The 18,001-nt window shown below is 39.9% G+C and overlaps 1 protein-coding gene across 1 annotated transcript in view; it reads left to right on the plus strand.

Annotated features, from left to right (window-relative positions):
* The window catches only part of EBAG9 (estrogen receptor binding site associated antigen 9), a 43,970-nt gene that overhangs the window by 24,563 nt on the left and 1,406 nt on the right, over positions 1-18,001 (plus strand). Inside the window, exons 3-6 of the mRNA XM_034763494.1 lie at positions 3,040-3,118; positions 3,247-3,405; positions 8,978-9,085; positions 10,732-10,823. Coding sequence (XP_034619385.1) covers positions 3,040-3,118; positions 3,247-3,405; positions 8,978-9,085; positions 10,732-10,823 — 438 coding nt within the window. The remainder of the gene's footprint in view (positions 1-3,039; positions 3,119-3,246; positions 3,406-8,977; positions 9,086-10,731; positions 10,824-18,001) is intronic.

Raw genomic sequence — 18,001 nt, forward strand, 5'->3', positions numbered from 1 at the left:
GTGTACCCCTGGGGATAATGGGAGGTCTTCCGGGGGTACATCAACTCATTTAGAGATTTGCCTAGTTTTACAACAGGCTACATAAAAAGCACTAACAAAGTCAGTACAAACTAAAATTTCATAGACAATGATTTGTTTATACTGCTCTGTATACTATACACTGTAAGTACAATATTTATATTCCAATTGATTTATTTTATAATTATATGGTAAAAATGAGATAGTAAGAGTGTGCCCTGAAACTTCTGTATTTTTATGTCTGATTTTGTAAGTATTTAAGAGAGGTGAAACTTGGGGGTACACAAGACAGATCAGATTCTTGAAAGGGGTACAGTAGTCTGGAAAGGTTGACAGCCACTGCAATAGAAGTTTCAGACAGCAGTAGATCAGAGCACACTATAGAACTTCTAGTGTGTGGCAGCAGTGTCCACCTGGCCAGCTAGTGCACACCTGCTGCTGTGCTATAGACTTGCTGTGCGCTAAATCGCCATATAGACAATCAGAGCAGAGTTAGATGACCGTGTTGAAAAAGCTGGAACTCTGTCGAAACTGTAACTTCCAATGGTGAAACTACAGCTGTGGTAATATCCTAGTGTAGACAAGACCTATTGATTGATTGTACTGTGGATGATTGTGCTGTTGGAAGATATGAGTTTGATACATGTCTGACAAGTTCAGTCATTTTATTAAAAAAAACAAGCCCTCCAAATAATATTGTATCAGCCACAGTGTATTTGTCCTAACTTGATTTATTGGCATTCTTAAAGAGAAAGTTTATGCAAGGCATGCATTTGGAACGTTAGTTTCCTGGTAGGTTCTTGTAAGGCATTAGTTCCTGTGAAATAGAGGCCCACTGGTGGTTCACTACTCTGTGTCAGCAACTCTCATCAGACCTGACATACTCACTACGTCTCACACTTTGGTGTTATGATATTTATTTAAGGTGACATGTAATATGTCATTTGAAATCGAATAACACACTGGTCATTAATATCACTGTGTAATGTTTGTAACAGCACTGCAAGTGACATTATGGATACTGTCTGATATTATATCTTGGAGACTGTTAACAGACAAAGGAGACAAAATAGCTTTTTTTTTTTTTTCTCTATATGGGGTGGGGAGAGAAAATGTGGCAGATGCCCTGTCCAGGAAAGAGGGTTCTGACCTGCTTCCTCTGAGTCAGCCTGTGGCTAACCCTCCTGCAGTTTTGTAAGGGGGGGAGGTGTGACCCTATGAGAACCTCAATGCCAGATGGCAAGGGATTCCCTGGTATTCAGCAGTGAGTTTCAGCTGACCTGACCAGCCCAGCATACCCCAACTCACTGTTATATCTGTATATAAAATGGGTCATGTAAAGTATCATATGTGAACTGGTGACAAAGATCATTGTGAACACTATATGAGGAATTATGGAGACTCGGTAATATTGTGTTTTAAAGTCTGATCAAACAAAGGGAGAGAAATGTTTTTTTCCCCAGACTGGAGAGAAGGCAGCTATCTGTCTTCTATGTAAATTAAGAATGGTGGAATCAAAACAATGGGACACCATTTACATAGGGGGATGGGAAGAACAGGATGAGATCTTCATGCTTCTTGGAACAGGGTCAATGAATTTTGAGAGAGATAAGCAGAGTCAGAAAGCCACTTTGGCATCTTTCACCTAGGAAGACAAGGAAACCAGCACCTTGTACTTTTGTGGAAGTTCCTGACTAAGAGAGAGCCCTGGCTGGAAGGAGGAAAGATTGGTAAGAAATCTTCCTTGAACAAAGGTTGTAGCTTGTTGAGTTAGATCTTAGTCACTAGAAAGTGTGTTTTACTTTTATTTACTTGTACTTGAACTTACATAAAACCACTTTTGAGTAAATAAACTTGTTTTACTTTTAATCTTAAACTATTCCAGTGGTGTGTTTGAATTGGTGATTGTTAATGCCAGTTAAAATAATAAGCTGTGCTTTTGTCTCTTTAAAGGGACAACAAACCTTTTTACTTCTGTGTGTTCCAGGAGAGGACTGGACACTTCAGGGCTGATGGTTTTGGGGAAAATTAGGACTGGGGGTGTGTTGGGGTCACCCTGCAAGTAGTAACCAAGGCTGGTGCAGACCAAGGTAGGGCTGTTGTGTTGTAGGCAGGCTGCTGCTGAGGTCAGTTTGCTGATCTAGGGCTGCACAGCACACAGACCTCAAGGAACTGCATGCTTGTCTGCTAGCTGTTGGTATCTGGGCAGTAAGCCACAGCAACAGAGCATATAAGGCATCCAGGGTTACAGGGCAGGTGCTGACACAATCTCTCACTTGTATGGGTTGAACCCCAAATGGTCACAGTTTTTCATTCTGTCTTCTAAGGAAATTTCCTGGTATGATGGATAAAACTGCAGTACTCAAAATGGTGGTACATGTTGAATAGCAGAGGTGAATCTTATATAATCCTGTCCTACCTATCCCTCACATTAGAAATCTAGCAGTATTCTCTATTTTGTTAAGTTATCATATTACAGGGAAACTGTTAGCTCAAAATATAAATTTGTAAAATTCAAACCGTTTTATAAAACCTAAAAGCTACAGAAGTGTTTCCAAGGAATTTAAAAAAAAAAAAAAAAATTCTAAGGGAAAAGTTGTCTTGAACTAACATAGCCTGCAGTGTTCACAACCCAAACATTGAAGCACTGAGAATTTGAAAGTGAAATTGATTATAAATTCCATTGTCCAAGCTGAGAGAAATGCAAAATGTGTAAAGCAAGAATATAAATAGTGGAAAGTAAACTGAACTTCTAAAATTTTCTTACTAACATCACCTTAAATTATTAAACTGAAAAAAAAATTTCAATATTAACTTTGTTTAGGGAGTCCCATTTTAATCCTATTATCAACATTGTATTAGAACCATTTCTTGGGTTATTTTTGTTAGTTATTGATTTTAGCCATGATTTTCATCAGGTTCTTTTCTTCCAGTAGCTCATTTAGCCTGCAGCAGCTCTTTTCTTTCTAATGTAGTGCTCATGTTCTCAGACCTTGGAGGAATCCTACATTTCTCTTTCAGGTCTGGAAGAGGACGAAAGTTAAGTGGAGACCAAATAACTTTGCCAACTACAGTGGATTATTCATCTGTTCCTAAACAGGTAATGTCTCTAAAGGGCTGGGTGATGTGGAGTAAAACAGCAATTCTACTAACCCTGTTGAACCAGTAAAATATGTTCTAATCTTTCACAAGTCAAATGCTAAAGTGATGTTGTTCAATTGTATTCAGTCTGAAGTAGAAGATTGGACTTCATGGGATGAAGAAGCACCAACCAGTGTGAAGATTGACGGTGGTAATGGGAATGTAGCCACACAACAGAATGCTTCAGAACAACTGGAGCCCGATTATTTTAAGGACATGACGCCAACTATAAGGAAAACACAGAAAGTAGGTTTCAGTCATGCAAATACGCTTATTAAATCAATTTATGAAATTTGAAATAATTTGTAGGTCAATTATAAATAGCAGAGCTTTCAGGCAAAAATTCAGCAGCCCCATTTCTGGTATCTAATTTGGATGCCCTAGCTGATGTGTTTTGGGGATTTAGATTATTCCTGGGGGAATTCTGCGCCAAAACATTTAAAATTCTGCAAATATTATTTGTCAAAATAACACTCTATAATCATGCCAGTTTCAATTATTTTAGTAATTTATTTCAAAATTCCTGTCAGCAAGTACGTCTATAACAGTACACTCTCCCTCTCCCTCTCCCTCTCCCCTGGGAGTAGAAAGTTAAAGAAACTCAGTTCCTATTTCTCTGCCCCTTCTCTTTCCCCTCCCCCCCCCCCCCCCAAAAGCCCAGACTGGGGGACAGACACTCATACCCCTCCCTCCCAGAGACCAGCCATGGGGCCCTCCCCAGCCCAGACACTCGCATCCCCTCCCCCGAGAACCCAGCTACACACACCCCAGTCCCAGACACTCTCACCCCCTCCTCTCCTAGAGCCGAGACACCAACCCAGATAGTCTCACCCACTACCCTTCCAGAGCCCAGCTGTGGGGGTCCCCCAGCCCAGACATGCTCACCCTATACCTCCCCCCCCCCCCCCCCCCCCCCCCCCCCCGAGATCAGCTGCAGGGCCTCCACCTCCAGCCCAGACACACTCACCCCCTACACTCCTAGAGTTCAGGGATCCAGAGGGAGAAGCAGCCTGATGCTGGGTCCTGGACTTGCACAGCATTTCCCATAGGCTGCTGCCCTCCTTTCTTCAGGGTGTGCTGAAAACTGCAGCTGCTGGGAACCCTCCAGTTCCCCCCCCCCCCCACCCTTGTCTTCTGTCTGCAAGCTGGGCTCTGCCAGGTACAGCGGTCCCTAGTGGCAGCCAACATCTCTGCACCATTAATTTCTGTAAAATTCTACATTGTGCAGTGGTGCAGAATTACCCCAGGAGTATTAGATATCTGTTTGCATTGTGCTTCTCTCCATCAGTTTTATTCTGCTTTCTGATGTGGAACTGAGAAGAGATAGGAAGATATGAACTAATCTTGCTTTTGTCAAAGAAGGTGGGGTGCAGGGCCGGCTCCAGGGTTCTGGCCACCCCAAGCAGCCCAAAAAAAAAAGTCACAATCGCGATCTGCGGAGGCAATTTGGCGGAAGGTCCTTCGCTCCGAGCCGGAGTGAGGGACCGTCCGCCGAATTGCCACCGAATAGCTGGATGTGCCGCCCCTCTCCAGAGTGGCCGCCCCAAGCACCTGCTTGACAAGCTGGTGCCTGGAGCCGGCCCTGGTAGGGTGGGAGGGAGAACTTATTCCATCAAGGAAATCCAGGTGGATATGTTCTACTGTTTTTTAAATTCAAGCAGTGACTTGAAAGTCCCTTAATCAGAGTATATTCTGGGAAGCATGGGTGGCGTGGAGTGATACTGAAATAAAATTTTGAAATTCATTTTTCTGTAATGGGTATCGAGAGATTTATGCACAAATATTTTAGTTAATGAGAGATTTGTGTCTGTGATGAAAATATACAGTTCCAGACATGCCTGTCTAATACAGAAGTTGCATTATAAATAGGGCTGTTGATTAATCGCAGTTAACTCACAAAATTAACTAAAAAAAAATTAATCGCGGTTAATCGCAGTTTTAGTCACACTGTTAAACAATAGAATACCAATTGAAATTTATTAAATATTTTGGATGTTTTTCTACATTTTCATGTATATTGATTTCAGTTACAACACAGAATACAAAGTGTACAGTGCTCACTTTATATTATTTTTATTACAATTATTCACACTATAAAAATGATAAAAGAAATAGTATTTTTCAGTTTATCTCATACAAGTACCAAAGCAATCTCTTTATCGTGAAAGCGCAACTTACAAATATAGATTTTTTTTGTTTTTTGTTACATAACTGCACTCAAAAACAAAGCAATGTAGAACTTTAGAGCCTACAAGTCTACTCAGTCCTAATTCTTGTGCAGCCAATTGCTAAGAGAAAAAAATTTGTTTACATTTATGGGAGATAATGCTGCCCGCTTCCTATATGCAATATCACCTGAAAGTGAGAACAGACGTTTGCATGGCATTTTTGTAGCTGGCATTGCAAGGTATACAAGTGCCAGACAGGCTAAAGATTCATATGCCCCTTCATGCTTTGGCCACCATTCCAGAGGACATGCTCCGTGCTGATGATGCTCGTTAAAAAAATAATGCGTTAATTAAATTTGTGACTGAAATCCTTGGGGGAGAACTGTATGTCTCCTGTGTTTTACCCAACTTCTGCCATATATTTCATGTTATAGCAGTCTCACATGATGACCCAGCATGTTGTTCATTTTAAGAACACTTTCACTGCAGATTTGACAAAACGGGAAGAAGATACCAATGTGAGATTTCCAAAGATAGCCACAGCACTCGACCCAAGATTTAAGAATCTGAAGTGCCTTCCAAAATCTGAGCGGGACGGGGTGTGGCGCATGCTTTCAGAAGTCTTAAAAGAACAACACTCCGATGTAGAAACTACAGAACCCGAACCACCAAAAAAGAAAATCAACCTTCTGCTGGTGACATCTGACTCAGATGATGAAAATGAACATGCGTTGGTCTACACAGCTTTGGATCGTTATTGAGCAGAACCCATCATCAGCATGGATACACGTCCTCTGGAATGGTGGCCAAAGCATGCAGGGGCATACGAATCTGTAGCGTATATGGCATATAAATGTCTTGCAACGCCGGCTACAACAGTGCCATGCAAATGCCTATTCTCACTTTCAGGTGACATTGTAAACAAGAAGCAGGCAGTATTATCTCCTACAAATGTAAACAAACTTGTCTGAGCGATTGGCTGAACAAGTTGTAGGACTGAGTGGACTTGTAGGCTCTAAAGTTTTACATGGTTTTATTTTTGAATGCAGTTGTTTTTGTACATAACTGTACATTTGTAAGTTCCACTTTCTTGATAGAGATTGCACTGCAGTACTTGTATTAAGTGAATTGAAAAATATGATTTATTTTATTTTTACAGTGCAGATATTTATAATAAAAAATAAACAAAGTGAGCACTGTATACTTTCTATTCTGTGTTTGTAATTGAAATTAATATATGTGGAAAACATCCCAAAATATTTATATAAATGGTATTCTATTGTTTAATAGCACGATTACTCATGATTGATTTTTTTTTAATTGCTTGACAGCCCTAATTATAAACTATAAAGAGGCTGCACTGCTATTTTGAGTAATTATTCGTCTTCGTAAATACTCTGTTCTGCCCCAGTGTTTAGGTTTGTTAGCTAATATGATAAAACTGCATATCAAAACCATACAAGCTGGCTGGGCCTTTCTTACATTTAACATAAAACATTTGACTAGACCCACATCAGTCTCCTGGGAAAAAAACTGAGGTGTTTCAGTTGAAGAACTGCACAAAACTGCACTTGATAGTACTGTCAATACATTCTCTAAGGGTATGTCTACATTCGACCTGGAAGGTGTCGTTTCCATCTTGAAGACACCTGTACTAGCTCCAATCGAGCTAACATACATAAAAATAGAAGTGTAGCTGCGGCAGCCCAAGCAGAGTAAGGAGCTAGCTCCCCCTAGTATGATCCCTCCAAGACACTAAGTACCTACTCATAGCTGCTATTCCCTCATGCTGATTCTACACTTCTATTTTTAGCATGCTAGCTTGATCAGAGTTAGCATAGACATGTCTCCTCCAGCTGGAAATTACACCAGCGTGAATGTAGACATACCCAAAGTTCTATTGTTTCAGTTTGCTTTCTTCTGCAAATGGTGACGTGTCTTCTGGGCAGTACTTGGGGAACTCCCCATATCTTGGTAGGCCTTTCCTGACACATCCTTGAGAAACGTGAAAAGAGGAATACATGCTTTTTCTTCCTAGCTCTGTTTATTTGGTGATGTAATCAATAGCTTGGCTTGAATCTGTTTAACTTGCCTCTTTTTCCTTTTCCTTAACATCTCTGGGGTATTTGGGTCCCATTGCTTTGTGCTGGTGACAGCTGGGGCACAGAAAGATTCTAACTTGGTAATTCTGTCTTTTCTCTACCAGTACCAGGAAATGAGTTTGTGGTTGGTTGGTTGGTCCATATTTGTAGTTAAATGTAGAGTTGTTAAACGCATACTTTGGTTTCAGTGTGGAAATCCTCCAGCTGGTGAGGCAGAGGTGCATACTCAAAAATTGAGATTCTCATTGTTTGTGGAATGACCACCACCATGGATCCTCAGCAGGTATGAACTTTGAACCTCCAGCCCAAAAGCACAGACCTCTATCATTTGTGCTAAAGGAGTCACTTGGCTGGTGGAGGCTTCTGATTTGGTACTGAATTTCCCAGGTTCAGGCCCTGCTGATGAATCATGGTGGATTATTACAAAGTGGTGGCCTGTATTGGGATTTGCATTTCTGTGGATTTCAGATGCTAGAGACAGAATATGTGTGTAGGCTCTTAACTTGTATGAGGATAAGCCACTAAAAAGGCACATGATGCTCTTAGTCAAACCCTGTTGCCAACTCTGTCCGCATATCTATTCAAGGGACACCATCATAGGACCCAACCACATCAGCCACACCATTAAGGGCTCATTCACTTGCACATCTACCAATCTGATATATGCCATCATGTGCCAGCAATGCCCCTTTGCCATGTACATTGGCCAAACTGAAAAGTCTCTACGCAATAGAATAAGTGAACACAAATCAGACATCAAGAATTGTAACATTCAAAAACCATAGGAGAGCACTTCAGTCTTCCTGGACACTCAGTAACAGACTTAAAAGTCACCATTCTTCAACAAAAAAACTTCTTCAAAAACAGACTTTAATGAGAAACTGCAGAACTTGAATTAATTTGCAAACTCGACACCATCAAATTAGGCCTGAATAAAGAGTGGGAGTGGCTGGGTCACTATATAAAATAATAATAATTTTCCCTCTGTTGGTATTCACCCCTTCTTGTCAACTGTTGGGAATGTACCACATCCACCCTAATTGAATCAACCTCGTTAGTACTGCCCCTCCCCCCCCCCCACAACTTGGTAAGGCAACTCCCATCTTTTCATGTGCTGTATATTTATACCTGCTTACTGTATTTTCCACTCCATGCATCGGATGAAGTGGGTTATATCCCACAAAAGCTTATGCCCAAATAAATTTGTTAGTCTCTAAGGTGCCACAAGGACTCCTTGTTTTTTTTAGTCCCCATGTTACATTTACTGACCTGCCTTTCAAGAAGAGAAGAAACTTCTGTGTGTGTCTATCTGTACTGGTAAAAGTGAAGCACATAAAGAAATTACCAGGCTTTTAAAAAAATAAAAGGAGGACACTAAATTATTTAAAGGGATGTTTTGTGCTATTTGTCTATTAAAATATATAGGTGTAGTGTATTATAGCACTGAAAAAAAGAGTATCATGCTCTTATTAGCTCTCAATGGTGGTATAAAAGTCTGATTTCCTCCCCTCTTCTTCTCCTTTCCCCCTTTTCAATGTTGTCTTTCAGATTGTTATCAAAAAAAGAGAACCTTTAAATTTTGGGATCCCAGATGGAAATGCAGGATTTTCTAGTAGATTAGCAGCTACACAAGATATTCCTTTTATTCACCAGTCTGTAAGTATACTATGTGTTTTGATTCTTATTTATATGGCAGTGTGTCTGCTCCTCAGTAGAGAGAGAGGTCTGGCCGGGGGAGGAGGGATAAGTATCTATAAAGTACCTGAATTGTTGATAAAGAATAAGAGCTATTTGAGCAGGCGATGCTGAATTTGAATTGGTGAATTAGTGGAATTAGTACTGTCTGCCTAGCTCTTGAAAAGAGGAGATGAGCAGAAGGGAATACAAATCAGCCTGCTGGAAATTAGTCTGAGATGCATCCTGACTGTTACCATATCTCCTAAACCAAAGAGCTCTAGGCTTTTGGAGATTACATGTTAATCCCACGGTGAAAGGGCAGAGGAACAATTCGCATTGATCTTCATGCACTTATGCTGACCATGTTTGCCTTGACAACAAAGGTGTAGTAGGACAAGAAATGTGGGGTATAACACCATATGTAAAATGAGGTGATACTTGACTAACTCAGACTGTAGGTAGGATTAACTTGTTTGCAAAGTACTCTGAAGATATAAGGTGCTCTATAAATGTAATACCTTTTTAGAATGGTAGAATCGTTTTTTTATAAATATTTAAATTTATTTCTTACATAACTTCTGCTTCCAATAACCTGTCACTGAATTGTAAAAGTACATACGGATAACATACATTTGGTAGGGTTTTTGATGCTAGAAACATTGAGTTCTAATTTCAGTCTATGTGAAAACTGTTGTTAACTTGAAAAGGTAAAAGAGAAGTGGTGAAAGCATCAAGGTTCTTGTAATATCTATTGAGGAACAATAAGAAAGTCATAGAAACTGTCTCAGCATAGAGAGGAAGGGGAAAAGCTGGCATCAGTCATGAGGAATGAGGGTCTGGTGGAAGGGCACTAGCCTGGAACTCAGGAGACGTGAGTTCAATTCCCTGCATTGCCACAGACTTCCTGTGTGACCTTCAACAGGTCACTTAGGCTACGTCTACACTAGGAGTATTTTATCAGTAGAGGAATACTACTATACTGGCAAAGCACTCCTGGCGTGGACACAGCTGTACCAGCGAAGTTGAGTAAAACCAGCCCCCCAAAGGGTAAAACAAGCTATAATAGTAAAAGTGCAGTTTTGCTGATATAACTGCATATACACTAGGGGCTTATTCAGGGATCACATCGCTTCACGTTACCGTAATTGAGGCCATATGAGTACCTAAGATAGATAATGATTGATACTATAGATTGGAAAGTGGGGGAAGTATGTGCATGAGTAGTAATGGGTGGGGACTTCGCTAGAATCTAGAAAATTATGGAAGCTAGGCAGATGTTTTAGCCTGCTTTCTTTAGAAAGAGGTACTAGCTCCATCAATATTTGTCTTCACTGCGATCAGATCAGTAGTTGTTTCTCACTTCTTCAGTATGGTTTGTTGGGGGTTTTGATTTTGGGGTGGGTTTTATTTTTTTTTTTAATTTTTTTTGTTTGGGGGGATGGTTGGGAAACTCAAAACAATCCTGTCTGGTACTAGAAGATCTTTCCATATTGTCATAAAGCAGATTTATAAAACCCTTAACACTAAATAGCTTTGTTCTCTGAGTTTCAACATGGTTTTATCTGGAAATGAGGTGGGGAGATGGTTTGCGTACATTTATTATATTCTTGGTCTTTTGTTTTCAGCCTGAATTGGGAGACCTGGATACCTGGCAGGAAAACACTAACGCCTGGGAAGAAGAGGAAGATGCTGCCTGGCAGGCAGAAGAAGTTCTTAGGTAATTTAAACAATTCCGTAGCTGACCAGGCTCGAGCAATTTTTAGCACAATCATATTTTACTCATAGACTTTAAGGTCAGAAGGGACCATTATGATCATCTGGTCTGACCTCCTGCATGACGCAGGCCACAAAGCCGTCCCTACCCTTTCCCTTGACTCTGCTGTTGAAGTCCCCAAATCCTGTGGTTTAGAGACTTCTATTAGCAGAGAATTTTAGCCAATTTAGCAATCCTACTTAATTTGCGGAACATGCATTACATAGGATTTCACTCTCTCCCCGTTCCCCACCAATCTTCAATATATACAAATTTTATACCATACGTTTTCCTTCCATTAAGACCTTATTTACACATGCCAAGAATTTGGCATGTTAAACACTTGTTTATATAATAAGAATAAGAATAATGGGATTTTATTTAGCAAGGAGCAGTTTTAATTGCTTTACATTCTAGAAATAATAAAGATAAAGTGTACTCTGCACAGTGCTACATTAAAACTAAATTTAATAGCAATGTACATAAGTGGAAAAAATTGAGTCACTAGAGTATACAAATAGTAAAATCACAATTAAAAACCTTGATGTACCAATAGCATCTTTCAATTTGGTGATTCCTGAAGTACTTACAGAATACATACATAGCAGTGTGCTGTTAAATTCAAAGATGGGAAATGTTGTACAACAGTTTAGGACAGTATGTGAGGAATCAGTGGTGGGGTTTTTGGGGTTTTTTTTTTTTTTTTTTTTTTGTTGAAAATTCAGTGGAAATATTAAGTAAATAAATTCTTGAATCCACACCGACTCAACCGTATTCTTACTAGCTTAGTTAAAATAACAAATAGGACTTTCTGTAAACTTCACTAGTTTACTACACAGTGTCAGCATTAATATTTTATTAAAATTTCTGAACACTTACTAAAATCAGAGGGGAGAAGGGACACTGTGACAGTTCTGGAATGTCAAGGCATATAGTACAATAGTACATAATTTTAGGATATTTATATCCTTTTGCAGTCTCTTGATGAAGGCTGTCTATGCGCAATCATGCTCAAAGACTGTTCTGTTTAGATTCTTGTACTGTGTTCATCACCACAGTATCTGTTTTTGGAACGCTTTTTTCATTTGTTTGTTTAATAACGGCGAGAATGGGTTAAGCACATTATTTTGAACAATACCAGTTTCAGATTTTGGAAATTACATTTTGTCCATATTGAATTATGATAAAATAATTTCAGCACTCGCCGAGTCTGGCAACTTAATTGTTGTTCAGTATAATATAAATAAATGTAAAAATACAGCTTGAATACATTATTATGGCTGCACAATTCATATCATAATCAGGAATGTAAAGGTTTCCATTGGCAGTGTTAACTTGGATCTGTTTTCTGTCTCTTTGTTTTATCCTCCTGCATTTTATACCATAAGCAAGAATACTAAGCTACACATTTTAACTGGAAAAGCTTGATGAGAACATTGTCTGTACATGTAGTGTGGCTGAGTTAACATTCCTGTTGATACTTTTTTATGTTTCCTGACTTAATTTTTAATTGGGGAAAGTTCTCAGTGCACTGACATGTTTTCCTTTGTTTTAAAAAAGAAAACTGGAGGAAAGCAAAAGCTAACTGTCCCAGTTAGGCCGAATGTCTCACTTTCTGCTGGTGGAGGGCAGAGAACTCCCCTCTCTGGCTGCTGCAGCTGTTGAGACAGTTTTTGCTAGGCTGTCATAACCGGGCAGCAGCACATCTATTTACATTGTAACAAACATACTGTCATTCACTGTGCTCAGTTTCCACTGGGTGCAGTAGAGAGGGGGAGTTACAAAGAAACCAGTCGCAGCTCCTTAATTCTGGGGCAGGGTTTATGTTGTCTTGGCTTAGGAGCTGCTGTGGAATATATGGTATTAGCTGGCCCTCTGGTTCCCAAAGGGGCTTTTCTCCAGCCAGAGGTTGCCAAACTGCAGTGCACTCCAGCCATGCTCCAACAATACCCTGCCTGGGTGCCAAGGACTGCAGAGGGGTGATGTGGGAGCTAAGCCAGCTAAGAAGATCTGGCTGCCTGCTGGTTCATTTGCACTGCAAGATTGGGCTATGGGGTCAGGAAACTGCTCAGAATCTTGCATACATTTCATATGTTTGTCCTGGTGTCTCATTTACATTGTGGTACTGTTTCTGGAAGGAGAAAATCATCTTCCCTGAGTCAGGCAAAAAAGTCAAAATGTCCTTCCAAAATCTTATAGATTGAAAGTACTTTCATGCACTAATAGGTGGAGTTTTGTGTGTTGTATGTATATACAGTACACGCAGAACAATTATACTGCTGAATGTTGACTTGTATTGGAGACTTTTAACATTTTATTTTCACCCTTTGTCTCAACATGCACGTCGAAATCTTTCCTGTCCTCCCATACTAGTCTCTGGGTCTTCTTTCATGCAGTCCTCTGCCCAATGTGGTCCTTTGTGCTTCTGCCCCCTCCTCCTTCAAGTCACTTCTGAATATGCTCTTTTCTCCAAAATCCTGCACACTGTAATCCTCCCCTCTGGACCAGGTTAATTCGCAAGGAATTAATAACAGGGAATGCTGGAATTCATCAGAGGTTTGCTCTGCTTTCACTGTCTGGTCATTCTTTGTGCTTTTATTGAGTCTCTTTTGCCTGGCTTCATCTATGCGTTGCCCATCTAGGTTGTAAGCTCTTTGTGGCAGAGGCCTTGTCTTCATCTCCATTTGTAAAGTGCCTAGGCCAACTTCGTTGCCTGTTTTTAGGCCCTCAGCTCCAAATCTGACTACTAAATAAATGACTCCTCTCTACTGTCCTCCCTCCAGTTCCCATTGAAGTCAGTGGCAGCAAGTGCCCAGAAACTTGGGTTGCTTTTATTATCTATATTTTGGTTTAGGTGCCTAACTATAGGCATCCAGAATTGGTTCTGGCAGGTTGTGGGCACTGTATTAATGAGAAATGGAACAAACTTAGCCTCAAACAGATTCTGTTTCTTCTTTAACCTTTTTATAGATTCAAGGCCAGAAGGAACCACTGTGATCATATAGTCTGACTCATATATAACACAGGCCATAATAGCAAAATAATTCCTAGACATATCTTTTAGAAAAACATCCAATCTTGATTCAAAAATTTTTCAATGAAGGAGAATCCCCCACGACTGTTGGTAAGTTGCTCCAATGATAATTATTCTCAGTATTAAAAACTTACTTCTTATTTCCAGTCTGAATTTGTCTAGCTTCAACTTCCAGCCACTGGATCGTGTTATACTTTTCTCTGGTAAATTGAAGAGCCAGTTGTTAAATATTTTTTCCCTACATACCATATCTAGTTTTATACTAGCTTGATCTTTCACCACCATTTAAGCTCTTTTAGTAGAGAATATTTAAAATTCTAGATACTGACCTGTAAACTTGAAACAGCAGCAAAAAGTTGTATCTTACTACAGCAAACCCAGTTGATATAGCTATAATATCACAGGAGATATAATGGTGACAATAATTCACCACTGATGTGTGCATCTTTATGAGAGCTCCTTTTCGTCATGCATGTTGTTGCATGTGTGGTGTCTACAAAACAAAAATGGCTTGGTTAGCCAGCAGAGGGTGCAGTAAACCACTTAGGAATCTTAGTGCAGGCAGGAATTCACTGTGTAGCTTGCAGTTTAAAGAGAGAGCATAAGAACTGTTGGCAGTAGTTATGATTACTAAGCCTTTGAGTGCAGCCATTAACTAAATATTTAGTTCCACATGAGACTTTGATAAATACCATTATTTTTACATGTATGAACTATTTGCATAGGTGGTATCTTCACATGCAGCCTTTTGTTTTCCCTCTCTCTCCCACCCAAATCACTGCGCCAGAATTTCCTTTTGCAGGGTTAGTAGTAGGCTGTTGCTGTGAAACCCACGCAGCATGTCTGCTATTTAGGATGAGGGAAAGCTGCAGATAGTAAAATAAATGTCCTTGATGCAGGCTGTTGGCACTCCCTTGGGATTTAGAGTACTAGTATACAAGACTGACGGTGAATAGCTCCACGGCTTCCCTTGACATCACATCTGTTGTTCAGCTGATCTAAGTTAGTTTGCCTAATAGTTGTTAGTAATCCTCCTGAAGCTTAAACCCATTAGTTGTTCTGCCTCAGTGACTAGAAGTAATGGATTCCTGTCTTCTTTATAACCATCTTTTACACATATGCAGACAATTTTCATGCCTGCCTCAGTCTTTTCTCAAAGAAGCACATGTTCATCTCTCTTCTCTTGATTCCTAAGCTGGCCCATGTAGGACAGAATAGCTGCCTTCATGTTTGTGATATTCCTACATCTAGGCACAAGGAATGCAGGCTGTACCTACAGTATGGGGGACTGCCTGAAGGAACGCAGAGACTCTGAAAATGATTTAGGGGTTATAATGGACAAGCAAGTCAGCACAAGCTCCCAAGTGTGATGCTGTGCCCAAAAGGATTAATGTGTTCCTTTGGTGTGTATAAATGGGAGTAAGAGTAAGGAGGTGATTTTTACCTCCGTATGGGACATTGGTGAGACTGATGCTGGAATACTGCAAGCAGGTCTGGTGTCCATTTTAAAAAGGATGTTGAAAAATTGGAAAGGATGCAGAACAGAGAGACAAAAAATAATTTGAAGAGTGGAGAAAATGCCTTACAGTGAGAGACGTAAAGAGCTCCATTTGTTAAGTTTATCCAAAAGAAAATTGAGAGGTGACTTTATTGCTGTATACAAGAACACGAGAACGGCCATACGGGGGCTGATCAATAGTTCATGTAACTCAGTATCCTGTCTTCTGACAGTAACCAATGCCAGGTGCTTCAGAGGGAATGAACAGAACACGTAATCATCAAGTGATCCATCTCCTGTCACCCATTTCCAGCTTCTGGCAAACAAAGATTAGGGACAGTTCAGAGGGACACTACAAGAACATTCCCAGGGAGAAATACCAGGTACTAATGGGCTCTTTAGTCTGGCAGAGAAAGGCTCAAGAAGAACCAATGGCTGAAAGCTGGAGCCAGACCAATTCAAATTAGAAATGAGGTACAAATTTTTAACAGTGAGAGAGATTTAACTATTAGAACAAACCAAGGGAAGGGGTACATTCTCCATCTCCTGATGTTTTCAGATCAAGACTGACTGCCTTTCTGGAAGTATGCAAACACACATTATTGGACCCTACAGGGATAACTGGGTAAAATGTAATGGTCTGTGTTCTACAGGAGTTCAGATTACATGATCTAGTCTTCCCTCAACTTTCTCTCTGATTCTGCCTATACAATTAAAATAACATTGGACTTCTGTGAGTATGCATTCTTTATTTAGATGGATTAATTTATTATTCACTGAAAACCTCACATCCTCCCTACTGCACAGCCCTTATTCCCCCATTCTTCTTATTCTTTCCAACATGAACTGCTCTGCTATCACTGAATCTTATTTTTGATATTACCCTATCTTCCAGTTCATCAAAACTCTCATATTTTAATCCTACCCTTCAGAAAACTTGCAAGAAAGATGGCAGATTTATTGTGTACATATTAAATAGCATATTCCATGCCACCATCATTAACAAAAGCAAGGAATAATACTGGATCCAGGATCCTCCTTACCTGTCTGTTATTGCTTATCAAATACAGAAGATGGCGTCAATCCCTCACTCTCTGGAGTATGAATTCAGTCACTGTTATTGTGCCACTCACCTCCCACTCCTGGGAAAATTTAACCGGGGGGGGGGGGGGGGGGGAAATAAAATGAACAAATTCTATCTTGTTTCTCTAGCAAATTACATGATTTTTGTGTGCTCATGGCAACCAGAGAGCTGACCCTTTGAACAAATCCTTCAAACAGTGATGGCCTGGGCTCTGAGAGCAATAGAAGGAAGATGCTGCCTTCAGGGATAGACAGGGTGGAATAGGTTGAGGTTTCTTTTGCTTTTTAATTTCTATCCCAGTGGCAACCTGATACAGAGGCCATACTGCTTTAAATTAAAGATGGGCTGAGCAGTGATGTTCTAATCCAGAGTTTGAGGGTTCTCAGGTCTGGTGTTTGTGGTTTTGATCAATGTCTGTTGTTTTAATCATGATAATATTTTTAAGTGAATAAGGACTTGCTCATTAATGTCAGTGGAAGCTAAGCATTCAGCATTTGGCATAATCAAGCCCAATATATTTTAGAAATCTGGACTATTGAATTCTATTCTATGTGACCTAATAGCTAACTTTAAAAAAAAAAAAAATGGTAGGTAATGGTAAACCTCTTAATCCCAGTGTTTAATCTAGCCAATTACAATTGAGAAAAAGTAGACTCTACCAACTACATTCTTAATTTACAGTTTCTATAAAACGAAAATTACACACTAATCAAAGCTTTAAGACCTCACAGCTAACGCAGTTTTCTATGATCATGGATTTGCTATGTGTATTTCCCAGTCAGTCTGTACTTGTCCTTAGACTGTCTCCATACAGAGTGAGGGAGATGTGATAGCATCCAGTTGTGCATTGTAGTGTGGAAATTACACCCTCAGTTACTCTACTGTGTGGAGCTCGGAGTCTTGTTAACTTTCTAACTAGTTCTTTAACTCTGAAAACAAATCTCAAAAGGTAGATTAGCCCTTAGTATTCTGGCTCATTGACCAAGATGGTTAATGCCCAGGTTTAAGGTGGAGAATAAACCCGATTGGGAGGTGCGGCAAATTTGGACACTATTGAGGAACAAGTGGTGTTGCATCAGCAGCTAGAGTTTGTTTAGACTGCTTTCAATGTATGAGAACTTGACTGACAATAGAGAGGGTGTAGGAATCGAGGCAGGAGTCCCTTGTCTGTCTGTGTCTCAAGGAGGATGTTGAGAGGAAAACGTTTTCCAGCATTTGTATTGAGGGAGTGGGCAGACAAATGAAACTCCTGTTGGGGCACAAATGAGAAGAGAAACTCGAAGCAAGCAAACTCTTCAGTCTAGAAATCTCAGGTCCTTATTTTGAGTGTTCTGATTCTAGACTGAGGCAGACTGATTTTTTTTTTTTTTAAGAAGCTTGTTTGTATAATTGTATTTAGCCTAGTTAATTCCAGTTGTACCTATGTATGATGGATGTTTGGAGGACTGATAAGTGCAGAAATGCATTTAGAAGAAAGGTCACTGCATGAGATCTAAGAAATTTCATTAGATCTGTATACAAAGTCT

Source organism: Trachemys scripta, chromosome 2 (genome assembly GCF_013100865.1).
Source record: "Trachemys scripta elegans isolate TJP31775 chromosome 2, CAS_Tse_1.0, whole genome shotgun sequence".
Classification (NCBI taxonomy): domain Eukaryota; kingdom Metazoa; phylum Chordata; order Testudines; family Emydidae; genus Trachemys; species Trachemys scripta.